The 27,981-nt window shown below is 30.7% G+C and overlaps 2 protein-coding genes and 1 pseudogene across 2 annotated transcripts; 2 read left to right on the forward strand and 1 right to left on the reverse strand.

Annotated features, from left to right (window-relative positions):
* Nucleotides 1–9,540: 9,540 nt before the first annotated feature.
* On the forward strand, nucleotides 9,541–11,975 carry LOC100786625 (adenine/guanine permease AZG1). The gene is made up of 2 exons (XM_003551555.5): nucleotides 9,541–10,852; nucleotides 11,165–11,975. The coding sequence occupies exons 1-2, from the start codon at nucleotides 9,658–9,660 to the stop codon at nucleotides 11,728–11,730; spliced, it is 1,761 nt and encodes a 586-aa protein (XP_003551603.1). The 5' UTR covers nucleotides 9,541–9,657; the 3' UTR covers nucleotides 11,731–11,975.
* Nucleotides 11,976–14,107: 2,132 nt separating this feature from the next.
* LOC106797129 (uncharacterized) lies at nucleotides 14,108–14,935 on the reverse strand (annotated as a pseudogene).
* Nucleotides 14,936–16,787: 1,852 nt separating this feature from the next.
* LOC100805383 (uncharacterized) lies at nucleotides 16,788–22,863 on the forward strand. The gene is made up of 10 exons (XM_003552261.5): nucleotides 16,788–16,995; nucleotides 17,762–17,980; nucleotides 18,504–18,884; nucleotides 18,993–19,133; nucleotides 19,216–19,319; nucleotides 19,401–19,625; nucleotides 20,181–20,672; nucleotides 21,272–21,699; nucleotides 22,201–22,294; nucleotides 22,425–22,863. Exons 2-10 carry the CDS (start codon nucleotides 17,810–17,812, stop codon nucleotides 22,534–22,536), a joined length of 2,148 nt encoding a protein of 715 aa, XP_003552309.1. The 5' UTR covers nucleotides 16,788–16,995; nucleotides 17,762–17,809; the 3' UTR covers nucleotides 22,537–22,863.
* Nucleotides 22,864–27,981: the final 5,118 nt, after the last annotated feature.

The following is a 27,981-nucleotide window of genomic DNA, read 5'->3' on the forward strand; positions in this document are numbered from 1 at the left end:
TTGTAATTTAATTTTGGTCACCAAGTAATATAAATCAACCATATTGCATATTCTAAATGCCAAAGTGCTTTCTGCCTACTCCACACTATAGGGATATATATATATGGCAATTTTATACTCCACGGCACCCTAATTTTGCTTTTCTAAGATTAACTATTTACCCTTATCCGTGTATTTCACGTGTTGTTTGATTCAAATACTTAGAACCCAGCTTTCTTTTTTGTTTTTTTTTAATGAAAAAACTGTATATTTTGAATTGATATATCTTTTAAGACAATATTATTGTCAAAATATTTTGAAGATAATATTTAGATAAAATATTCAACATATATACTTATATCATAATAGCCATTAATTAGCAGCAATTCAAAACTCATGTATTAATTTTCTTTGTGCGCGGATGAGCATTCTCTGTGCTTCATCTATTTGTATCTCTATTAATAAAGTTGTTTGCTTAACAAAAAAAATGAAATGAAACTTATATCTCATAATAAAATATAATAAAGAGACGGTTGTATTTACAATTTATAAGTATATACTATTCTTCAGTTGTGTTGCATTTGTTTACAATAATATTTAGATATATATTAACTTTGCATAAGTTTAGTGAACAAAGTCATTGTAGTTATTTTGACAAATTAAACAAATTCTTTTAAAAATGAAAAAATATGTATTTCGTTACTCTCTGTCTTCCTTTATGTTGTCGTGTCTCCCACACACACGTTTTAACGCCTCTTGTTTGTTTTTTTACGGCATTAAACGCCTCTTATGATAATAATAAATTAGCATTAAAAAATATCATCAATGAATTAAAATTATCATATTAATTGAATATTCGTTTTATTTGCTCAACAAATTCAGGATCTGACGTTAAAAAAAACCAATTGAGGACCGAACACATAGCTACACAAGTGAATCTTGATCAAGCTCGTGGTCGTGTAATTGTGTGTTTGATCCTTAATTGCTGGAAAATCACGTACTCATTAATTATATATGTCTCACTATTTTATTAACAAAGAAGTAGTCTCATGCAAACTTATTAAAATATTTTTGCCATTATAATATGTATGTAATATTATTAAAATACCCATTTTTAAATTTTGTCTGATTAAGTTTTAAATCGAAGATAAGATTCCCAATAGTTCAAAGCACCAAAGTTTTATGGGTCTCATTGGAAAGAAAAAAATAATCCAATTACAGTCATTAAAAAAAATACATGTTAACGAGGAAAGAACTAAAGTAAAATTAAAGGTAAAAAAGATTAAAAAAAAAGTCAGTAAAAATATAATGGGAAAATAAAAGGATGTAAACTGAAAAATATTAAAGTAAAATTTTAAAAATTATCATAAGACAAAAGTAGTGAAAGAATTTTTTATATTATATATATATATATATATATATATATATATATATAATAATTTAATATTTACTAATAACAATAACTTGTTTGAAATGATCTTCACCTTTTTGAAGGTTGTAGAGACATATCCCCACCAAAAAGTTGATAGTCATATTCATAGTGAGTGAAAACCAACCAAACAACCATAATAGGTTGAGGTTTGACAAAAATTGCTTAAATTGTTGTTACAAGTCAAAGTTCATGAGCAAATTTTGGACGGTCCATATAAAGAAGTTGTGATAATATAATTAATACTATAGTTAATTCTCTGCTCGGTTATGAACTTTAAATAGATAATTGGATAAATAATTATTTTTATCTTTAAATATGTAATTCGTTGACTAATGTATCCTCTTTGAAAGATAAAAATACAAAATTTAGTCCCAAAAAGTATAAAAAGTGTGACAAATATATTCTGTCGTTAAATTCCGTCCGTTGTCGTTAATAAAATAACTTACGTGGCACATAAGGACGAATTTGTCAGTAAAATGATTGCCAACGTGGTCATATTGACTGTATTGGACAAAAATGTCAGCTATTTCCTATTAGATGAAAATGTTAATATTTTTTATTGGAGAAAGATGTCAATAATTTTTTTTGGACATAAATGTCAGTATGTTTCATTGGACAAAAAATGTTAATAAGTTATCATTATTGGACGAAAATGTCCATAATTTTTTATTATACCTAAATATTAGTATGCTTTTATTGAACTAATTTGTTAGACTTGAAAATTCGTTTCATTTAAGGGTAAAATATAATTTTAGGATAAATTTTTGCTATTTTTTTTATCATTACAAGCATAGCATTATAATAATCACTTAAAAAAATATATTGACCAACATAATAATAACAATAGTATTGATTATCAACCATAATTTGTCTATCACAATAGAAATTATTCAAAATAAATATTGTACCAATTTACCAAAATAAAATATTGTAACAATGTACTAATCATTATAAATTTTTCCAAATTACCCTAAAAGATAAATATATCTCATATTTCACTTCTTCGAATTTTAGTTATTTTATTAATAGTGACAAACGGAAGTTAACGGCCAGATATATTTGTTGTACTTTTTACAATTTTGAGGACTAAATTTTGTATTTTCATCTTTTAGGGACATATTTGTCAGGGAGTTACACATCCAGAGACAAAAGTAACTATTTACCCATGTATATTCCTAAAGAGTTAAAAGACGAAAAGTTAAGAAAATATTATATGAAAAATATGTTCATATGTTGACAATTAACGATCATTTTAGTGACAAATTTGTCTCTTTGTACCACGTAGACTATTTTATTAACGATGACTAGAGAAAGTTAACAACTAAATATATTTGTCGCACTTTTTATACTTTCAGAGGACTAAAATTTGTATTTTCATTTTTCAGGGACGCATTTATCAGCGAATTACACGTTTAGGAACAAAATTGACTATTTACCCTAGATAATATGTGGATCATTCAATTGAAAGACAAATCCTAACTATGTTGCATTAACGTGTAATCCATTATTAACAATGTTGAACAAACCAACAAGTAACTACATGCAACTGTTCAAGCAATGAAAGTTAATACATTTATTTATCTCATGTATCTTGGGCGTAATTAAGGGAATATAAATATATTTTTGTAATATTTAAAGTTTAATAAATAAAATTTAATGCTCATGCATCTATAGTGTAAAACATTTTTATATTGTTGAATGATTAAATTATTGTTAATATGACTTTTAAAATCATCATCATAAAAGTTAACAAACTTATCATATATGATAAGTTATGATTGTATGACAATGCAAAACTTTTTACATTATCAATCAATTAAAAATTATATTTATTATAATTTTTTAATGATTATCATGAAACACACAATCCATTTGATTCAAGAAAGGAAAATAAAGGGGGGAATTTTAATGAAGGCGAGGGAAATGGAAGAACATGGAGGGAGGAAAAAAAATCATTAGACATTATGTTTAATTGATGGGAGGAGAGGAGAGATAATCATTTTCTTATTTGGTTCATAAAGAGAGATAAGCGATTTTAAAAATAAATTTATTTTTGTAATTTTAATTGAAATATTTTAAATCACATTATCCTCTCCTTCCCTCCAAATCTCAAAATTGGAGGGGAGCAAAAATTAGATGAGGAAGAATTTCATACACATACATTTTATAACTCATAGGATTGGTAGAGTGGTGTGAGGTTGCATTGCATTCACATGTGAAAACAACATGAGAATCCAAGTCCAATTTCCTTTGTGTACAAATTTTTTTGGAATAGTGACAATCAGGTAGGTACCGCAAGTGAGATTAATAACTGACCTAGTAGATTGAGAGATACATGTGATCTCTAAACGAAGATAAAAAAAAATACATATATTTTTTTTATATAATATTTAAAGTTTTATCAATATACATTTTCAGTGTAAGTTTTTACATTATCTATCGATTAGAAATCATATTTATTATAACCTTTAAAATAATTATTATCAGAGTGACAAAAGTATCATATATAATAATTTTTAATTGAATAAAATGGTAAAGCTTTATATTACCAATGCATATACTATTTTTTTCAAATATTTATTATATAATAAATATAAAGGTTATTGAATATTTAATTTTTTAAATAATTGAAAATATTTTATAGGATATATTAAACATTTTTGTCAGTAATTAGTCTAAAGGGTTGAGTTAAAGAGATGAAAATATGTATTATTTAAAAAAGTCATTTTTTATTTCCTAATAAAAAATATATATGGTATTGTCAATATCAGTCTCTTAAGAGTCGAGATTAAAGTGATAATTGATAAAAAATAGAGTAAAGTTTTCAATAGAAAATAAAAAATGAATTTATATTTTAAAATAATACACATTTTTATCACAAATAAATAAAACAAGAAAAAATCCAAATTCACAAGTCAACAATTTTATCTTAGTACAAAAATTTAGTTGTATAACTTTGTGATTTGATGATAGTATAAAATTCTTTACATTGTAAGCTTATAAATAAATATTTTTGAATATTTAAATTATATTTTAAATTTGTGATAAATAATTTATAATATGATATACTGTTATTTTCAACTATTGATAATTTTAAAAAAATATTGAAATTCAGTTTATAAGTAAAGATGAAAATGATAGCTCTTAATAACTCTTGAAAACACTCTCATTGAATAATAGCTCAAAAAAACGTTTATATTTAAGATAATTTATAAAAATTTTACACTATCATCTAATCATAAACAATCAAATATATGATAAGTTAATTAAATTTTTTAATAATTACCTCCCAAGTCATATCAACAATGTATTTTGACGTGTGATAGTGTATTTTTTTTTTTGCATTAACAGTGTGTAGAGATTAAATTCTTTATTTATTATAATATAATTTTTTTATATTTAACAATATTTATTTATTAAAAATTTTAGAAGTATTTCTTAAGCATGTGTTTAGAAATTTGATCTCAAAATTGTGCATATGGAAAAAATTTGTTGGAAGAAGTCATCTCTTTTAATAGATATAGAGTAAATTACACTAATCTCTCTTGAGGTTTAAGAAAATGACACATGTTTCCCATAAGTTTTTATAACCTATAGAAATTCTCTAATGTCGCATTTGATAGTAACAAGTCATATGCATTGTATGTGACATTTAATGAGTATTTTTTTCTTCTGAATTTTGATAAAAAAAAATAGGTTGTAGAAAATTCAATCAAGCTACCATACTAGTAAACCAATAAGTCAAATGAATACCATGGTGAGCAACGTAACCATTAAACCAATCCCATTCCAACAAACTTATAAGTCAAATGAATAGTTATAAGTTTTAGAAATCAAATGAATTTATCTTAACCAACTCATGATTTAACGCACAAAATCAGCTGAACCAACTCTATACCAACAATAATAACATTAAATCTAGATATATTTTAAAAATGAAAGGAAGGTGAGTTTAATTTTCTCAAACCTTAGGGGAGGTTTGTGTAGGTTAAAAATAAGGGGAGAAATGTGTAATTTCTTTAAAACTCGAGAAATTTGTGTAAGTTTTTAAAAAAGAGGAAAGACATGCACAATTTTTTAAAATCTCATTGGAAGGTTTGCATAATTTACTCATAGATATAAGTATTTTGAACAATTAGTGATCAGCTTTCTACTAAAGGACCCCTCTTATTCACCTAAAATTTTAATTTTTTAATCAGTTGAAGTCGAAGACAAATACTAGAGAATTTACAATATATTCATACACTTTTTTCAATTAAGTGAGTTATTCCCTCTTAGTACCTAAAATTTCAATATAATATAATAGAGTATTTATTATTAATAATTAATGAAAGATTGAAAGTATCTATTATTATTCTTTTTAATCTATAAAATTGACCTAAATTGAATTATATTTGTGAGCTTGTTAATAAGCTTGAAAAACAACAGTACTTTTTGGTGAAAATATTTGAAAAGGATAAATTTTAGTCAATGCAAGGGGAAAAAAAGGGTGTGCGCCCACCATACCTAAAAGTTGCACTTCTGACCTAACAGAGAAAAAAGGAAAAGGAAGGAGAAAGGAAGAGGGAGGGAGGTGGGGAGGTGGAATTGAGTGGCATACAGAGAGCTTAATTAATTAATTACCACTACTTATTGGTTGGGATCATAGATCCTGGAAACCAACATATGAGTGAGTTCAGCATCAACAAGTGCAGAGAGACAAGGGTCTACAAATTCCATAAGCATACTAACCTTTATCTCGTGTTCGTGTTCTCAATCAATTAGTTCCTATTTTTTCCACTTAAGTAACAATATTGCTTCAAGAATTTTATGTGGTTATCAATGCAGAACAAGATTCTGTAATTAATGGAATCTGCGTTGCTTGTGTCTGTGTTTATAAAAGAATTAGATAGAAATTTATGTCGTCGTCATATGTTCCAACTTGTATAAGTTAATTTTTCCAAATCCAATATAATATGATATAATTTTTTTTTTGTACAAAGGGCTAATAAGATTTTTTTCACTTATGATATTAAGTGTTTATTATTTATAAAAAAATTAATAATTAATTTTTATCAAAAAATTTGATTGATCATTTTTAATAAAATATTCTCTTTTAATTACATTTATTTCATGCACAAAATTTTGAACACAAATCTTATATAATAAGACCGACTCGTGTACTATTCATGTTAACAACTTATTCCTAAGTAGTTGTAAGATTTGAATATAAGATCTTGGGCCAAATTATCCAAAAGGGTTCCGCGTCCTACTTATTGTAACTTTCTTTCTTCCCACAAAAGGGTTTCATCATTCCTTCATACTTTCCCCTTATTAACATCATTATTTCTTCCCTTTATATTGTCTATGGTTGTAGTTTCTTCTTTTATTTATTGGATAAAAAGCTAGCTTGCACTTTGATATTTAGGATTAGAAGAATGCATGTTAAACAAAATTGATTACGATAATTTGATAGGAAATTTGGTGTCTAAAAAAATTTGAAAAATAAAATTTAATATTTTTGTTAATTTAAAAAACTCATCTTAAAAGTTACTTTAAATCTTAATATATAAATATCAACAAGTCATTAATCTGTATGGCATTGAACTTGGATCTTTTGTGTAGGATCTCAACTTCAAGTTTGATTGATAAAAAAAATGAATTATACAAAAGATCATTAAAAACAATCAATCAGTTATTTTAAAAGTAATTAATTATTAAATACTTTACACTAATATCATAATAACAAAAACAAAATATAAGTATATAAATGTTTGACTAATCCTGATTTAAATAATAGCATATTTGAAAAGAAAAAGTATGAAAAAGAACCTTACCTATGAAAACGGGACTCTTTGCAAAAAGCATTCTCAATTTTTGGAGGGAATACGGTTGTCAATAGACAACATGATGTTACTAGATTGTGGTCACTCATGGGAAGGAACCTTGGCTGCTATTGTAGTTTGTAATGCCATCCACGTACAAATATTTTCCCTTCACACGTTCAACCTCACGCAGACGCAGTTATATATTCTTCCAATTAATTCCAACCTTCAAAAGTGCACTGATTACTCGTCCTCGTCCTTATCCTTCTTTGATTTCATATTTCTAGCAAACCCTTTCATTACAGGCAACAATCAGCTACTGTCATCAATTATCGTATATGTTTTTCTTCTTTTGATGAATTATATGCGAAGCATGACGTGAATTCTTAGTACCCACGAACAATAACTAGTCCAAACTTTAATTATTAACATGAAAAAAAATACTATTGTGGAAAGATGCTACCCATCCAAAATTCAATGACTTTTGGTTTTCTAATTTCATAGAAAAATAAATTTGGATTTCCTATATTTATTTTTCCACGCATTTATTAATTAACTCAGATATGTTTGATGAAAATTGAACGGTTTCATATTTTTCTAAATGTTTGATTTTTTTTTTTCAAAATTACTAGAAGAAATAATAAAATAAGTTTGTCTCATAAGCTGAAATTAGCTTATCTTAAATAAGCTTTTGTAGAAATTAACATGGGAGAGCTGAACTTATGTATACACTATTTTTTTTTTATGAAAGTATGGATTCCTATGATCAAAGTCCTGTTGTTGATCTTCAAAATGTAGAGATCATTAAAATATATTTTATCTCTTAATAATTTTTTTTTTCATTTGCATGATTAGAGAATCAAAACTCTACCAATATACTTAAGCTAGGAATTCATCCATCTATCAACTATTTTGGTTGTATAAACTAATTTTAACTCATGCAAGAAGCCTACATCTTATTTTTCACTCATATAAATGGTTGTTGGAAAATTTATCCAAACATAGCTTAAATTATAACTAAAACATATGCCTCAACAATTATAAATATGTAGATTATCCTCTTTTTATACTTGATTATATATTATTTTGAATCACTATATTATTGATGTAAAGTATCCAATAATTTTATTAATGATTAAATTTTTATTAAAAAATTTGACTGATCATCTTTAATAAAAAATTTCATTTTAATTATGTTATTTTTCATTTTCTATTCTTGAACTTTATTATCCCTTTTATTAATTACCGTCCCTCCTTTAGATATTGATGGTACAATTGTGAGCCTGTGTCTCTGGATCTCTACTTTAGTGTCATTATTCCTTCTTCTGCTACTATATAGGTTTGCTGCTTTATCCTATATGGGAAACGACATTCATTCATGAATGGTTATATAACGAAAATCCATATGAAGCGCTTATAGTACACTTCTCACTTGGTGTAATTTGCTACATGGGTTGAGTGGGAACCTAGTTTTTGTCTAGTATATATACGTTCATTTCTAAAGAATCTAACATACAGCCTGTTTGGATATAAGGCTAAAAGTTCTTTTAAAAATTTCTCTATAGAAGGAAAAACTCTATATTTTTAATAGAAAAGATCTCAAAAACACTTGTGACTTTATCCAAATAGGCCTATACCTTATTATGTGTGTTGGTGGAATTACTTAAAAGAGGTTGATTGACCACACTGAAACACCTTTTGAAATTAAATGGATTTGTTTTTAATTATTAATTAAATTATGTTATTAGCATGTGACTGTTTTGACTGTTAATTGAGTAAGTTTGTTAATGAAACTACTTAGTTGATTCAGTTAATGATAAAAAAAACCTCATATTAATATTTAAAACAATCCAATTTTGATATTTAATTTTTAAAAGCGCTTTAATTTGAAAAAGAAAAAAGCTCTTAATAAGATAGAGAAAGAAAAAAAAAATAGATCCAACATTAAGGAACCCAATAGCGGCGAGGAATATAATTAAATAAGATAGCCACATAATAAGATGAAAATAGATGCTCATAAAATGGAATATATACACATTTTTTTTCAATATCCCAAAAATAGAGATAAACCAAAACACTTATATTTTTGTTTCTATCCCCATAAAAACAAGCGGCCAATTTTAGCCATATATAAAATCGTAACATAACACAATATATCTTGCTTTTATTTAATTTTCTCATAACTTCATATATGTTTTTCCTTTTTAGTAGGAGTATATGATAATCCGAAAAAACAAGAATTAAGAAAAGAAAAAGAAAAAATGGACCCAACGGAGACGAGGTCCAATAGTACTAACAAGGAATATAAATATGATAGCCACATAATAGGATGAAAATGGATCCCCATAAGTAACCTTCAACCTTCCTTCCTTGATTCTTAATGAATTTTTTTTTCCCACTTTAGTCCACGTTCCTTATCCACACTCACATACACATTCTTTCATGGCTCAACTACAGCTACCACCACTCTCGAGTCGCAGTTCTTCAACTGTGACTCGAATTAATTTGGTGGTGGCTCAAAGTTGCATCGGCAAATATTTTAAGCTTGTCGAGCGCAACACCACCTTCACCACTGAGCTCCGTGCTGGTACCGCCACGTTTCTCACAATGGCCTACATTCTTGCTGTCAACGCCACCATTATTGCTGACTCGGGTGGCACATGCAGCGTCTCCGATTGCACCCCTCTCTGCTCTGACCCGAAAACCTCACCCTCCCATTGCCCGACCCATCTTTTAACCCGACCCGACTCCTCATGCAAGTACCCGCCTGTCAACCCGGGCTACGCGGCGTGCGTGGAACGCACGCGCCGTGACCTCATCGTGGCCACCGTGGCCTCCTCCCTCATGGGCTCCGCCGTAATGGGCCTCTTAGCGAACCTCCCCTTAGCCCTAGCGCCCGGCATGGGCGCCAACGCGTACTTCGCCTACTCCGTGGTCGGGTTCCACGGGTCGGGTTCCGTACCCTACAAAACCGCATTAACCGCCATCTTCTTGGAAGGCCTAATCTTCCTCGTAATCTCAGCCGTCGGATTCCGCGCCAAATTGGCCAAACTCGTTCCCAAACCCGTCCGAGTCTCCTCCGCCGCCGGAATCGGTCTCTTCTTAGCCTTCATTGGGCTTCAAAGCAACGAAGGCATTGGACTCATCGGATTCAGCCCATCAACACTAGTCACTCTCGGAGGCTGCCCGAGGAACAAACTAACGGCGTTAGCTCCGGTCATCACAATTAACGGCACCGTTAGTTTAATCCCCGGCGCCACCGTCTCCGACAAGATACTATGTTCCGGGAACCGCATGGAGAGCCCAACCCTATGGCTTGGTTTGGTCGGGTTTTTCATTATTGCTTACTGTTTAATGAAGAACATAAAGGGGGCTATGATATACGGCATCGTTTTCGTAACCGTGATCTCGTGGTTCAGGAACACGCCGGTTACGGTGTTCCCGAATACCGAACTCGGTGACGCGGGGTATGAGTATTTTAAAAAGGTGGTTGACGTGCACGTGATAAAAACCACCGCAGGAGCGTTGAGTTTTGATAGCATGTGGAAAGGTGCATTCTGGGAAGCTTTGTTCACGTTTCTGTACGTTGATATATTGGACACCACGGGGACGCTGTATTCCATGGCCAGATTTGCAGGTACGGTGCTCGTGGTTTGATTATTTAAATAATCAAATCATAACAATAATTTATTATCAGGATCCAAACATACAAATTATAAATGCTTTTCTTGTATAAAGGAAAAGAACTTACTTGAACCATTCATGATATATATAATAATTCAGCATAATTTTCAAAATTACTCACAATCGTTAAGACACAGGACATGTAGTACCTGTTTTTCAACTGGTTAATAAATAATTGGATTACAAATTCACAAGCGGTTATAATAATTGTTAGCTATTGTTATTTTTTTTCAAAATTAGTTTTTTTGAGCAGTCTTATTTGCAGGGTTTGTTGACGCCAACGGTGATTTCGAGGGGCAATATTTCGCGTTCATGGCGGACGCGTCGTCGATCGTGGTGGGGTCGCTGCTGGGGACATCGCCGGTGACGGCGTTTATCGAGTCGTCGACGGGGATACGGGAGGGGGGGAGGACGGGGCTGACGGCGGTGACGGTGGCGGGGTATTTCTTGATGGCGTTTTTTTTCACGCCGTTGCTGGCGTCGATTCCGGCGTGGGCGGTGGGGCCGCCGCTGATAGTGGTGGGGGTGATGATGGTGAGGTGTGTGGTGGAGATTGATTGGGAGGATATGAGAGAAGCGATACCGGCGTTTGTGACGATTGTGTTGATGCCGCTGACGTATTCTATTGCTTATGGGTTGATAGGGGGCATTGGGACGTACCTTGTGTTGCATGCGTGGGACTGGGGAAAGGAGGTGGTGAAGAATTTTTTTACTAAGGAGAACTTTAAGGATAATAATAATAATAATAATATACCTAATTCAAATATAAATGTAAATGCAAATAGTCGTGTTGTTGATCATGAAGAAGGATATGATGATAACAAGGTGTAGAAGTATTATAGTTTCTTTTTTAAGGTGAATATTGGCAAGGAAAATTAAGAGACGTAGTATGGACTGATCGGGGTTTAGCAAAAACTAATAAGGAATTGATCAGATTTGTGTAAATTTTAAAATATTAGTGTGTGTACAAGGTGTTTTTCATACAAAGGGTGTTCGTTTGTTGAACGAAAAGGACATCTAATTATTGGGTCTTGATCCGGAATTAACATGAATTTTTTCTGGGTATTTGTGATAAATTTTGTGTAAGAGGGGATGTAATAATTCAGGTAAAAGAATGGCACTTGCTCTATTCTTGTTAGCTTGCTTGTAAAGGGGGTGGTGAAGGGAGCGTCCCAATTGGTAGAAAAAAACCCTGGGTGCGGGGGTCCAAAGATTTCATCAGTTTGCATATGAGAAATACTTTACATAGGGTTAAGAATAAACCCATATTTTATACTAAATAGATTATTCTTTTTTACCTATGAATGCAATTGAACCTTAACTCTGTGTTAATCTTATGGGTTAAACAATGACAATGTGACCATACAAGTTATGTTTTTTTAATTATTTTATAATATATTTTAAGAGGCTTGTATGTAAAAAAAAATTTAAAAAATAGATGGAGACAATTTAATATAATATTAAAAATCTTAAGGTTTATGTTCTCTGGTAAGCAACAAGCAATGTAGAATCAGATCAAGTATGAAAGCAAAGTTTGTTTAACTAAAATTATCTGAGAAAATTAAAATGGCATTGCATATTTAAGGAAGTAAAATGTGAATGTGATATACTTAAATCTAACTCTTTTTTTTGTCGCGTCAAAATTGATTTACCTTATTTCTGTTAGTATAGGACTTACACAAGCTCAATGCAGCATCAGACTTTGCCTTATTTCTTTCAACAACAGGGGTCTCTCTTCACATCCATCAATTGTTGCACCTTGCACGGTATCAAATCAAAGCTTTAAATAAGATTACCAAAACGCAGATAATTAAATGGTTTTTCTTTAGAGAACCATATATGTAAGCAAATCAGATTCCATTTTATACGAGGAGATAGATAGCAAGCACAGCCTAATTGAATTGAAGCAAAAAGAAAATTTTAAAGAAATATGCAAACGTATGAAGAATTTTGTGAAAGCATACACCATATATTTTTTCTTAAGCTGCACTGCAAAAATAATTTTTGATACATCACAAATAAATAATATTTACCCAGTCAAAATCACATGCTAATAGCTAATTCCTTGTTATATTACTAGTATACGTCACTCAATAAAAATGGTTTAAGTTTAACTTATGAAAGGAGGTGTCAGATGCGTATACCCAAAGAGTAAACCTTTTTGGGTATAAAGGCACCCAAGTCCATAAATGGTCCCACAAAATTTGTAATTTATCAATTTAGCATTAAGAATTAAGAATTAATTTTAGCATTGCATATTCTGTTTCTTGATCAGAAACAAAATCTAGTCTATAATCTATTTCGGCTAAGGGAATCAACAATACTTTACATCCATCCCCAAAAAGATATGAGAATCGTAAAGGAAAGAGGGAAGCTACGTCTATAAATTATTCCAAATTAAAAGTCCAAAATGAACTGAATCATGGATGTGAACTACTGAATTAAGTCAAACTAAGGTTTGGCCTTGTTCCCACAATATATATAGCTGGAAATGGCATCCATATGCTCAGAGTCATTTCCCATTGCCTCCAAAATCTCACAAGGAAGGTACACTTCAATGTCAATTGAGCCTTCTTCAGCGCCAGTAAACATAGTAATACCATTACCTTTTTTTTGCACCACCACTATTCTTAGTTCTTACTACAACAGGCTAACCTGAAGTTTAAAGGGTAGTATTATTTTTCCTCATGATTTTTATGAGTAAGAAACTTTTCCTTCTCCATTTTTGCGGGTTTGAAGCAATGACACTAACTTTATTATTTATAAAGTATGCATTAATTTTCTTTCCTTTTTCTATTCTCAACCCGTCATAATTGATCAAGAAGTAGAGAAGTCTTCTCTAACCAACATATATATAAAGAGCAATTAATATGTTAGAAAAATATTATTAAATGGTGTAGAAGTATCATAATTTATATTAACTTTCACATGATATGTAATCATGTATCATTAATTATTTCTAGTAACTTAAAAAATTTAAATATGTGGCTCATACAAATTGGTCAGGACCATATAGATAAATGATAGTGTCTCCCTAATTATCTAATAATTTTTCCTTTTCGGTGGAGCTGAAATGAGTAAAACGGTCCTGATTATGTAATTGATTAATAACATTGCCAAAGTTTTTATACAAGAAAGTCCAATACAACTCATTAGATACAAACTCTTTTTTTCGGGATCCATTCTAATAATGAGAAAAATTTCGGCATATCCCCTTGGACTGCTGTGAAGAAGTCCGAACATACAACGTAAGTAAGGCCACAACGTGAATTGCATGAATTTTTTTTTTTTAATTTATGCAAGGGTTTCAATCCCTACATTTATCTAAATCTTCCTTGAGCATTTCAATCATGTTGTCCTTCTCATATAATACTCCTAAGAGCCTCATATTTTCTTCTTTGAGTGCCTCAAATTGGCAAATTATCCTTGCAATTTGAGCTTCAATGGCCTCATCACTCAACTCAAAGACACACTCCACAACTCTAATTAATGACACGCCTCAAACTCACCACAACCAACAAACCACCCCCTTTCCTCACCAAAAAGCTAGGCTTCCAAAAATATAGCCCCTATGGCCACAACTCCATCAATAACATACCCCACATGCTTGAAAAATGAAGAGCCTATCCCTACTAGCAAAGCCATTGTCTTAGGTAAAAGAAAACTCAGAATGCCAATTCCAATCCTATGGAAACATTGTTCTGCTATGCTATTCATCGCGTTTCGCCCACACGAAACTAGAGAGGAAGATAGCTCAAGGATTGTGATGATGAGGTCTACAATGAGCAATGAGATTGTAAACACACAAACCCATGTTGAATCAAGGAAATTGGCCAAATGGGTACGCCATAATGCTCTATTATTCAAATCGATCTTCTTGGCTGGATGTGGTGAATAGCTGCAACCATCTTTGCCTTCTCTGCCATGATTTCACTAAACTTTGGACAGATGAATCTAATATTTGCATGGAAAAAGAATTGGTGCGGGCTTGTGTTTGATTGGTTTCTGAGGAAACACATGGACAGATATTTCAAGGTGTTCATTGATGAGAAATATTGCGAGGTGCAGATTATTTGGTGATAATTTCATGATTTTAATACAAGAGAGTTATGATGATGATTAACTTTGACGTATTACTCTATCTGACATTTTAATACAAGATTATTAGTAGATAAGTAAGCTTTGAAGGTTTTGCTAACTTTAGCTTTGGGGTCTCGTAATTAGACGGCCACATTATTTGCAGTTAGGTTGTCGTCATGAGAATTAATATCTTATGAGAGACTCAATATATCTTCCTTTTATTGGATTTTACTCACGTATAGCATTATTAATTATATATAGTACGTAATTTATTTAATATTTTCTTTTAAATTTAATCATATTTTTTCTTGCATCCTCTATCAAAGGTCATTGACCAGTAGGTGAAAATTAAAAGTAATCACAAAACTGAAGGTTCGTCTCCCTTAAGGCCTAAACCAAAAGTAGAATCAGACATGTTGAATCTATGCAAGAAAAATAAGTCTTTTGAAGTCATGGTTCGACTTCTCTATGCTTTTGTTTTGATTTTCACTCTTTCTCTTTTTATGTAACATGGGAAGAACGTGTATATCAGTAAATGAGTTTTTTTTAGATAAATAAATGTTAATTTTTATTAGTAGAAAAATTCGAATCCATGACTTTTTTTTTTCCTTTGCTATTAGACCAATCTTATATTTCCATTGAAATACTTATCTAACATATTGGTAGAAACACTATTATAATTCAGATGTTGACTCTCCATGCTTTACCCATGTCATGGAATGTTCATATTAGGAAAATGCTGCATTGCTCAAGTTCGATTTCGGGTGAGTTTAAACCAATTGATGATTGAGTTCACTCGTATGATAATTGTGGGTACTATTAGCTGATATTTACTTACAAGTTTAAATAAATACATTTATTAAAATTCAGCTGTATATATTTATTTGAATGATAACCTTATGTAATTATCTAGATGTTAGGATTATAAACACATTTAAGAATCACAAGTGTTCTCATTATTATAGGTACTAACTTTTGAATATGCATGATTTGTTTTTACCCAAACTTATGCTCTTGATTTATCTTTTGGCAGTAAGTTTGTTAATAAATTTATTGTACCTAGTAAGAAAGGAGAATGTCAAACACACACATCTCACATCATAATTGTACTACCCATGCATATATATATATATATATATACAAAGAGATGAAAATCAAGCAAATAATAATCAATCATTTTCTAGTGGGAAATGAATTTTGTTGATGTTGTATTGCCTCCGATCCCTTGCAAGTTGTAACCAATATTTTTCATTGTTTTTGTTGATTCTTGGTTTGAGGCACATTATAATTATATTTGTAGCATAAGATACAAGGGAAATTAATTGTGCACTATAATCAACTCTCCTAGGATCGCTTTGGAACCTTGAATTATTTCAAGGCCATTGATTGTCACATTCACATGCACCATGACATTGACTACCTTCAGGACTTACAATTTTATTTAGTCCTAACAATAATGATTAAAGTACCTGTTAATATAGTATATTTTGAATTATTAAAGCTTACCATTTGTTGCAATCTGCATTAGTATATCTTTATCATACATAAATGAGCAAATTAATGCAATCTTTCGTTAGATTTATTCTAATTACTAGTGTATTCTAATTACAATCCCCTTATCCCAAACGGTATATTTTACTAACAGAATTTTGCATGTGATCGATTAGCAGGTGATGTTTCAAAGATTTTTTCTTCTCAGCGCCGTTGCCCTCCACTAGCCAGCAGCTCCATAGCAGATGAAAATTGGGATTAGGGTTAGGTCTGTGTTTGGAACAGAGGAGAGGGACATTTTTGGGTTTTCAGTAAAAGATCATGACGTTAAATAATTTGCTCAATAAAATAAAACAAGGGCAAGTTCAATTTTATTTTATTTTGGTTTTCTTGTCTTTAGCGTTTTCGTTCTCTATCAGACTCTCACAGAAACAGGCCTCGCAGTTTCCGCTCCAGCCAAATTCTCACTTCCGCTTCTCCGCCCCATTTCGCCGCCCTCTACGGCGGTGCATCATCGAAGCTCAGGTATCTATCTCTCTCTTTGCAGTTGCATGTACAGAGATCGTGCCAGTTTAAATTACTTCATTCTCTCTTTGTTTTTCCTTGCAATGCTTTTAGCCTTGCTAGTTGCAACCACCGTTTTAGAGCAATCTAAGATCCTTAGTGGAGTGTTACCTCACGCAGCTTCAGTAATTGCCCTAGTGCCGATCTATTATTCCGGTTTTCTTGATTAATTGTTTGCGTAATGTTGTCGTCAAAATGAAGAATTCTGGAGTACACACTATGTAAGAACATAATTGGGAGATTCTACTATATTATGGACAGATTTTTTACCTATTTTTTACTCTATCTGCCGATGACCCGTACCTCTTCCTAAGATGATAAGAATTCTGTTGTATTTGTCAAGTGTATTATCTTGTTTTATGTACTAAATTTTCTTATTAGGAAGTATTGCACTGTAAATTTGGGATCTTCAGTGTTACATTTGTGTGAAAAAAAGTTACCGGGAAACTTACTGTGTCCAGTCCAATAGATTTCAGAGATAGTTTCTGTGTTGATTGACATTATTTCTTGATATCATGAGGTGTAATTCTTGATGTAATGTTCCTTTATAAAGTTAAAAAAAGGAAAGTACAGCATATACTATGACCTATACTTTCATCTAAATCTTCTTCAAGTTTTTATTAATTTATTACATAAATTGTTTTTTAATTTGCATATTGTTTTCTTTTTTTGTGTCTAACGATTTTTAATGAAGTAAATACATGCTTGCCTCTGTCTAATATTGCAGGGACTTCATGAATAGTAGCTTAGTTTATGTGAAGATCATAAGAGGAAGATGAGAAGACATTGTAGGCTTTGGTGGCCAATGCAACTTTTATCAAATGAAGAATCGTCATCCAGTATTTTGTTGGGGTGGTTTGTCACCTGCTCACCATCATCCCTTGACATTATTGTAGCCTTTACTTGCAGTGAAGTTTTGCTTTCTAGTTATAGTCCTGGCATTGAGGTATAAAACTAAATTTGAGTTCACGATCCCTTTTCCTTGCATGCAGTTTAGAGTAAAGCAAATGAAATAACAATAGTAGCAATGAATTTATTGGTTGTATGTTTGTTACAGCTATTAATTGCAGAGGAAATTTTGAGTTTCCTTTTTTGTGATATTAAAAAAAGTTCCTGCAAGAGTTGTCAAGTTTAAATAAAAATGAACTTTTTCCTCTTAGAATTATTCAGTAATATATGTATAAAATTTATTGCTAGATATTCACAAATTTTTGGAAAAAACATATAAAGTTTAATGGGAAAATAAATTGATTTGGATTGGCATCAATTCACACTTGAAATGATGCATAACTACTTTGAGTTAGTTATGAAAATCTTGGTTCTATGACAATATGTGGTGATAGTGGTTGGGAAAAATCCCACTGATAAGTTCTTTTAATGATTTTTTCATACAACTTGTCTTGGGTGGTTTCTGGAACAATCCAGTTTAATGAGGATAACTGACATGATTAACTTCTACTCTCTATCAGGGAATCATTCATGGCACATGTGGGAGCATGCCTTCAGTTCTTGAGGATAAGTCCAAGTTCTCTGTGCTTGGTCTGTGTGTCACTGACCCTACTACTAGTAATGGCTTGATGAATGGGGCGGAAGATGACAAAAAGAAGTTCTCTGAGTTTGGCAATGCTTTGCAAGAGGGAGATACGGATAGAAAGAATAACTCTAGGAGTTGTTGTTGCTTCCAGTTAGATGGTTCATTGAGGAAAAGTAGCCAATATGTTCTTGGAAGAAGTAATTGGGTTCTGCTCATGTTTGATTCTCCTGAACAGACTGATGTAGGAATACACAGGCTTCCAAAATTGCATCACATTCATTGGAATGGACTAACTGTGTCACAATATGATGTTCACGTATGTAAGTCATTATTTCTTATACTTGCCTTTCTGCAAGTACTTGTGATTTCTCAAGACTTTTATCCCTCTCTCAAACAGATATATATGATATTTAACCACTTGTAGGTTATAATTTATGAAACACCCTCTTATGGTGCCCATCATTTCTCATTATGTCATCCGGGTTCAAATGAGAAAGCTAAAACTTCCATTAAAAATCCTAAATGGGTCGATGAGCTTCATAAAAAGCAACAATTCATTGAATTGGTAATGCAATTTTTCTTAGTCATATTTGTGTATGCAGATTTTGTCCTCATTGCTAATCCTCCTTTTCAAAATTTCACCTCAGGATACAATTACTCTGGCAATTAATTGCACAGCTGCTGCTAAAAGAATTTTTGAGACACACCTGGTCCCAAGAAGATCATTGAGCCAGCTCTCCATATTTCCCATGTACACACTTTAACTATTGATGCACCATCTCTTGCTCAGTTGACTTTCATGCTCTGATGGATCTATATTGTGACTTTTCAGGCTTTATGTTGTCACAGGGCACCTGTTTTCCAAATTTTGGGCATCGATCTCCACCATGCTCTATATTGTTCTTCAGTTTTTCCAAACACATTTTAATTACGAATCAGAATCATGGGTCTATGGGACATCAACAAATGTATTCATTAAGACTGCTTGGATAAATATGCGAATCCGTTGTTGTCAGATATTATATTGGCCAATCTTTCTTTGGGAGAATGACCTCAGGTAATACGAACTTTTAGGTAAAACATATTACTCTGTCTGATATGTGGCAGGTTTCCAATTTTGTAAGCTTTAATATTTAATAAAGTCCATGTAATTTATTTTCTTTCAAAGGACAAGTTTTGGTGGGGCTGTTAAAGAAACTAAACCAAACCCAACTAAACTTGTTAAACTGAATTAAACTGTGGTTCAGTTAAGTTTCTTTGCCTTGAACAAGTTTTGGAGATTTATTGACTTGAATTTGAGATTGAATTGAGCATCATTCTGTTTCCTCCCTCCATGTCTATTCCTTCCCTTCTACTTTGCTTTTCCCTTCCTCTACCTTTATATCTCAACATCAATGTAATCATATACAGGATTTTATTTACATTACAATTACACATATATTACTGATGGTGATAGTTTCTGATGAGTGTAACTTCAACTTATCTTCTAAAATTAAATGTTTACTTTTTTTTCTTTTTTGAGGCAATTGTTTACTATTTTTAACCTTGTGTAATTTATTTTATATTGATTTTATGTTTTCTCCATGTTTAACACCATTCTTTTGTGTGCAAGGTCACAATCATGTGTTGAATATGTAGAGAAAGCTGCAATGCATAGGCATTCTATGTGGTCTACTTTGGTTGTTGATGTTCTCCTGGGAAACTTGGTTGGTTGGGCATTATTATATCACGCAGAATCAGTTTGCCTTTCAGTTTTGAACTTTATGCATGGGTTTTCCTCATTTTTGCGCTCTGGGTGTGTGTGGTTAATGGGAAACCCTGCAGGCTTCAAATTGAATGCTGAGTTGGCTGGAGTACTTGGCATGGCTTCTTTGAATGCAGTCCAGATATGGTCAACACTCTGGATCTTTGTGGGTTACATCTTCAATTATATTATTCAAGGGCTTTCTGTCTTAGGAATCCTTTGTGGATTCACTGTTCCTGCTGCTTTGGTCATAGACATGATTGCACTGGCAACTTTACACATTTCAACTCTTCATTGGTTTATTTCACTTGTATATTCATCACAGATACAGGCATTAGCTGCCTTGTGGCGGCTTTTCAGGTAATGAATTCTGGTTCAGTTTTAGATGATTGCCATGAGTAAGGAAGTGATTTGAATGAGAATTGAATGCCCTAATTTGGTATTTTGTTTCATAAATGGAACTTTCTAATTTAAATAGTTTTAGACAATTCAATAAGTTATTCACATTAGAGGTCCTTGTCTGCTGATAAAATTGACAATTTTTTTAAATAATTACATTGAGAGACATATACTCACCAAATAGATGCTAGTGAGGTGATCTCATCTGTCAAATTTTCCCTTTTTCTTGTGGATAACTATACTTTTTATGTAGATAATCCTTCATACGTAAGCTATAATGTACCTCTGAAAACATTGGCAATGAGTTTAAGGAACAAGAGCCAATTACAGCTAGCTATTTAGAAGTTGAAGGTTTAGTAATTTTGAAGATAACTTATGATATCGTAAAAGTGGAGATCATAAGAGTCCCTTGTATTTTCTGAAAACCATCATATTTGCTGCACATATTTATTTTTGATTCAGTATCCTTTAGAAGAATAATTATTATAGATACACAAATATTTTGCACACATGCTCTTCTTTCTCGCATATTTTCATGATGTTGCTGTTTATTTTGGCAGGGGTCGGAAATGGAATCCTCTGAGGCAGCGGTTAGATAGCTTTGACTATACTGTGAAGCAACACATTGTTGGATCACTTTTATTTACACCACTTCTACTTCTTTTACCAACTACTTCTGTTTTCTATATATTCTTTAGTATCATGGACACAACCATTAACCTTGTCTGTCTACTGATTGAAGTCACTATTTCGGTAATTCATGTTACCCCTTATACCAAGATATTTCTTTGGTTGGTAAGACCAAGAAGATTCCCTTCTGGAATATGGCTTGAAATTATTGGTTGTCAGAGTAATAGTACTGCTTCTCCAAGTGCTGATATTACTGATGAAATGACCTCATACAAGGAGTCATTGCATCTAAAGGATTTCAATAGAGAAAAATCTAGTAATCTAGTTTCTGCTCTCCACAGCAACTACTTGAGCTTAGGTGAGGCCCGAAGCTTTTACTTGTGGGTTCAGACTGATGCTTGTATTCGGTTGTCAAGATATGTCTCTATGTTAATTAATAGGGAAACTGAATGTGATATCATGTGGTAAATGTACAACTTTGTTTTATGAAAATGTGTAGACTTGCTCTATTTATTTATGTGGCTTTTACTTGAAGAATTTGGATATATATTGTGAATTATCTTTGATGTGTATTATAGTAAATCCAACAGTGATGATGATCTGTCTATTTAGTTTTGTTTGGTAATTTTCTTTCTGCCTGATTGCATGTCAAGATAAAAGCAGTATATCATAGATCCAGACAATATTGAACATTCTTTAAGAAATGTAATTGAAAACTTGATTGAAATTTTGATTGTGATATCAGACTCTTCCTCTTGATATTTTGATTGCTGTGACCTGGGAGTGGTGGCAATTTGCATTATATGCCACTGCTGTATATTTGCATGGACAAACATTACTGAGGTGGATTAAATTTCAGGAAAAATTATCTCACCTCACTACAAACATGTTTTTTTGGGAGTTTCTGGGTCAACCATCTCCACAGTGGCTCATGGAATACTCATTGGACAAAGGTGTGATATCCTGGTGCCAAGTGCTCTTATGGTTTTTATGATTTGATAATCCTGTTTCTCTGATTTTTTGTTTGGTTTTTATGTAATAACACTTTTTATATTTTTTTCCTTTTACTCCCTCATTTACCAGAATGCCATCTATGCGTGGCACCCTTCTACCTTCACCAATGCCATGGACGTCTATGCACTACAAAGAGTATTGGCGTGTTTGTCATGATTCACTTATTGCATGCTTCAGATGACAATGGGCTTTGGCTCAGGTTTTATTATTTCTATTATAACTCGGGATTGAATTACACACTCAGTTTCATCCATCTTGCTCTACTCTCGTGTTAGTGGTTTTTTCTCTTTTCAATGGGTAGAATGCTTTAAATTGTTCTTCCATAGTTTAGTAAGTTCCTACTCGAGTATGGTACAGTTGGCATTTTTTTTTTTTTGCTTTTCCCATGCTGAGAATGGTGTGTGCTATAGAAAAGTAACATTTTTTTTTACTGATTTTGTAAATATATTGTTTAACTCTTATGCTTGGGCGCATATATATGATTCATTGTTTATTCTTTCTTTTTTAATTGTGGGTGAAAAATTGAAAATCAGTGTGTTATACTGCTTCCCTACTGGGAACCAGAGAAAGTTTGCTGGTCTGGAATCTGGATCCTGCATCCAAGTGATGTCCAATTATTTAGTACCCGAATACATATACGATAATACGAAGGGATTTACTTCTTTCAAGAATAAGCTTAGTCTAACTTGATAACTTTTAATAAATATTGAATTTTATTAATTCAACTGTTAGTTTGAAAATTCTTTTTAAGTAGATTAAGTTTATATATATATTTTTTATAATTTAAAGGTTCTTTTACACTTTATCAATTAATTTTATTTTTATGTATGGTTTAATTTTTTTTTAAATGTAAGCAAATTTTTTGAATGTTCAATTATTTAAAGTCTGACATGTATAATTACCAAAAAGATATTAAATGATTTAAAGGTTGAATTTGCTAAGTTTGTATTCTATAAGTTAATAAAGAGTAAACGAACTCGGCGAGTAAATGTCCCTTTTCTTTTATGTATATAATGAAACGAAACCACAAAATTCACAGCGGAAGCATTATCTCGCCGTAGTGCATGGAGTGCAATATATACGGAAATATGTTTCTGTTTTGTACTTTGTACACATTCCTTATACTACTCCGAAAACATATTTTTGTTGTAGATTTTGTACGAAATTCTCATACTACAATGGAAATGTAATGTATTTGTTGTATGCAAAATGTGTACAAAATACTCAATAGAAACATTTTTGTGTACAAAATCTGAAATGGAAATAATTTTGTTTCATATTTTATATGCTGAAACATGTTTTTATTAAGTATTTATTTTAGCTAAAAAAATACATAGAAATCATAATTTTGTTATTTGATTTCAGTTAAAAAAAATAAAATGGAATTATAATTTTGTTGTGATAACCTTCACAATAAAATTACGATTCCGTTGAACTTAAAACACATGAGGATAGTGCCAATTATGAGAGAAAAGGAAAAATGTTAATTTGGTCTTTTCATGCATATGGTAGGGGCCAATAGTTATGAGGAGGGGTCCAATATCAATTCCCTTACATATATCATAATTGGGGCTGTTGCTTCCTGCACTCCCAACCCAATTGTTACAAATTCATTCAATCGTGAAATGCACACAGCCACGTGAATGCACACATATGTTCCGGCCATTGTTTCTCAATCAAAAGTTTAGGCCCCTTTGCACTTTGCAGCAATAGATTAGGTGACATCCAACGACACAATAGGCTTCAATATTCTGGCTGTTAGATATTTTCTTGGTGTAGATTCTGCCTGTTAGATTTGTGAAAGAAAAGAGTCTATCTGCCACCCAATATTAGCACAAATTATTGTATGATTTGCACCACCATATGTTTACCATTAATCTGTAACTATTTTACATAAATTATGAAACTGAAGTATATTTGCATAAAGATTAAAAAGTGGGGGAGAGGATTAGGGTTTGGAAGGGTTTAAATACGAGGGATTGTTTGATTTTAGTACTTATGAGATGCTTATTTCATGAAATTTTTTAGAACTTTTGAGAATGTGAAGATGAAAATGTGTATTCTCACGTTTATTTGAAGGTATTCAAAAAATATTTTTAGGTATCTTTTATTTCCTAAAAAGTAAGATGTTCATGCTTATGTTGATTTTGTATTGAGATGATTTTCATGAAAAGAAAGTGGAAATATGAATTCCGGGTGAGAATCATATTAATTATGTAAATTTTTTATTATAGCTCAATATCAATACCTATATTAATAACAAAGACAAAAGACAAATATGTTGTAATTGATTTTGAAATTTAATTGTTGATATGAAGGCTGATGTGATTTGCTTTCTTGTTTACTTGAGGTGTGGTTAAAGTTTTCTTATGTGTATTTTTGTGTTACTTGTTCTTTACAAGACTAAAAGATATTTTGGTATTGCATTTCTTTAATAATAAGATATAGTTTAGGAATTTATGGAAAAATTTGTAAACTGCATTGTCTAATCTTGTGTCTTATTGTGTTGGTGTATATAATAATTTCCTTAATATAAAAATGATTTTTAGTAATATAGCATACATTCCTAGAAAAAATTATAATGAACTAAACACATTTTTAAATATTTCTAAGAATATAAAAAAGATTCTCAACCAATTTTAATAGCTAAACAAATATTTTTTTTTTTGAAATACCCATGCATATCATTTCCATCTAATATTCTTGAGAATAATATTCTCCAAAATGAAAAAAGATTTCGTGAAACAAATATCTCCTTCCAATTTTGAATAGTGGATTTAGTGGTTTGTGATTTTTTTTTATTCTTGCTAATTTTGTATACTGAGGGAGGATGGTTTTGCTTATTGTATCTCTTTCTCGGAATTTTGTTTTTCAAATTTTCAAACCCTACTTTGGCAGTTTTACACAAATAGGAAATTTGTAGTGTCTTAAAATTGCTAAAACAGGAGGTATAAAAACAATGAGAAATATAGTTATGGAATAAGATCGGTAAAAAAATTGTTTAGAACTAAAAGTAAATTTCGAGAAAAAAATAATGGACCAAGATGGGTCAAAAAATGTTAAAATACTAAAAGTGAGTTTTGTGAAAAGTAAGAAGTTAAAAACATAATTTACTAAAAAATTTAAACATTAATATCATAACAAACTAGTTTATGAAATAACAACTCGCGTAACTATTAGCTACCAATGGTAATAGTGTAATATTTGACGTCAAAAGACTAAAATTATTAACAGAGGGGGGAACAATTCAGAAGATCGATCAAAAAATTTGATTAGAGATGTAAAACAAAAAAGTTAAGGTCGAAGAGATAGAATTAAATCCTTATTTTTATTATAATTTCTTTTGAAATAAAATACATTAAAATAAAAATTTAAAGCATAGGCGTGCTAATATGACTGCTGATAATAATTACGGTTGAAATTGCACGATCTTAATGTTTCCTTTGTAGTCACATATTTATATTCACGCTTAAACAACAAGTGGCGTCTAATCATTGTTTCTCTTTGGGATTGCATGTGGAGGATCCTTACGTCTAATCTAAATCTAATGATTGATTCCTACGAGATCTGTTATGAAGAGATTGCGACCCATTATTGATATATGTATCAATTACATATTTTATAAAAGTATATTTAATATATATATTATGTATTCAAATTTATTTTGATATTAATGAGTTTCTTATTATTTATCACTTTAATTCAATCTATTATCAATTGTACAAATTCACAATAATATATTAACAAAAAATATAAATTCTTAAAACTAATAATAAGTGAATTAGACTAAACATTGTGAAAGTTTCATGAAATTACATAAATTCTCTTGCAACTTTTGACATTGACAACAATATTCTTTATAAAAAAAGCACAATATAAACAATTAAGGACAAAAGCGGATGGAAAGGGGTGGGCAGAGATCCGATCTCTCCTCCCTTAACATTTCTTTTATATATATAAAAGTTAATTAATGTAAAATAGTTAAAATTAGTTACTTATGTTATTATTATAATAATGATTAAGATTTTTTTAAGGTAATGATTAAAGTTACTTAGTGTAAAATTAGTAGTATTTTTTATTATTATTGTAATGGTTAATTAAGGTGATAATTAGAATAAAATTGTGTAAAATTAATTGTGTGTTTATTTTTTTATGATAATGATTAAAATTATTATTATTTAAAATAAAAATTAGTTTCCTTTTTAAAAAAAAACAGTAAATATTTATTAAAAAAGTATTACTTATTAAAAGTTAGATATTTAAATAATTATAAAGAAAGAAAAAAATTTAGTCCCCTCCTTAATAGGTTTCTGGATTTTTCCCAGGGTAAGGAGAGATAATATAATGTATTAAAGGTCCTCTACATAATGTTTTTAACAATTAAGAGAGGTTGGGATAGAAAAAGCAATAGGGTTTGTGTATTTTAATAAAACTCGATGAATGTGAGCGTAATTTATTTTAAAATAATTAAGTTTATGTTTCATCTTCTAAACTTTAAAGGAAATAACAAAAAAAAATTATTATTAGTTACAGGAAAATTTTGGATTCATAAAATGAAGAAAATATCACTTAATAAATATATTTATAATTACTCACCTAAAAATTTACATGCAAATAGAGTGAATCACTAATTTAATCATTAAAATCTTAATAGTTAGTTAAATTGGTTTTTAAAATCAACAAAATGATAAAACAGTTCCTAAATTTATAAATTACTAACCAATGGTCCCTAAAATTGCAATGGTCTATTAAATTAGGCTCCAAAATAATAATAAAAAATAGTTCTTAAAATTATAAATATTGAATTAGTTTAGTTCCTTTATTATTATTTGATATCATCTAGCATTGTTAAAAAGGTTGAATTGATGTGTTAAGTCCTTGAGTAATTGAGTTATAGCCAACTAGACACGTCGATATGTGATTGTCATATTCGACGAATGAAAATGTCTCAAACGCTGGTGGAATGATAATCTAATCTTCTCTTCCCAACGTTTAGTTTTTGCCTTAGTCTTCTGATTTGTTCATTGAGAAAATATAATAGTTAGTTTATTTTTATTTACCCATTGAGAAAATGTCATTACATTAACCCTTAAAATCATAACGTGAAACATGCATAATAAAATGAATGGACTCAACATTTCTAATCTCATTAAAAATAACTAAAAATATAATGCGATTTTAGCCGCCATTATCTGTAAATGAAATTGTTGGAATTGGTATCCTAACAAGGTCAACATCAATTTGATCAAAATGACCTAAATGAGATATTTTAAAAAATTAGAGAAACTAATTGGAATGCTTAAAAATTTAGGAATCAAATTAATGTATTTTAAATAATTTAGAGACTAAATTAATTATTAAACCTTAAAAAATAAACCAGTCATTTAGTCATCATTAAGTTTAGAATCACAAGTCTAAGATGTATATGAGTTGGCCTAAAACTTAAAGAGTATACTGTCATTCAGCTTAAAAGATCGTATAAAAAAAAACATGGCCGATATATGATTCAACCTAAAAGCGGAAAGGTACAATATCAAAATAAATTAGAACTTTTATTTAACATGAAATATATTAAAGGTAATAATTTTTTAGTCTGTATTTGCGTATCCATTCCATCCATCTGAAT

This window comes from Glycine max, chromosome 18, assembly GCF_000004515.6.
Source record: "Glycine max cultivar Williams 82 chromosome 18, Glycine_max_v4.0, whole genome shotgun sequence".
NCBI classification, from domain to species: domain Eukaryota; kingdom Viridiplantae; phylum Streptophyta; class Magnoliopsida; order Fabales; family Fabaceae; genus Glycine; species Glycine max.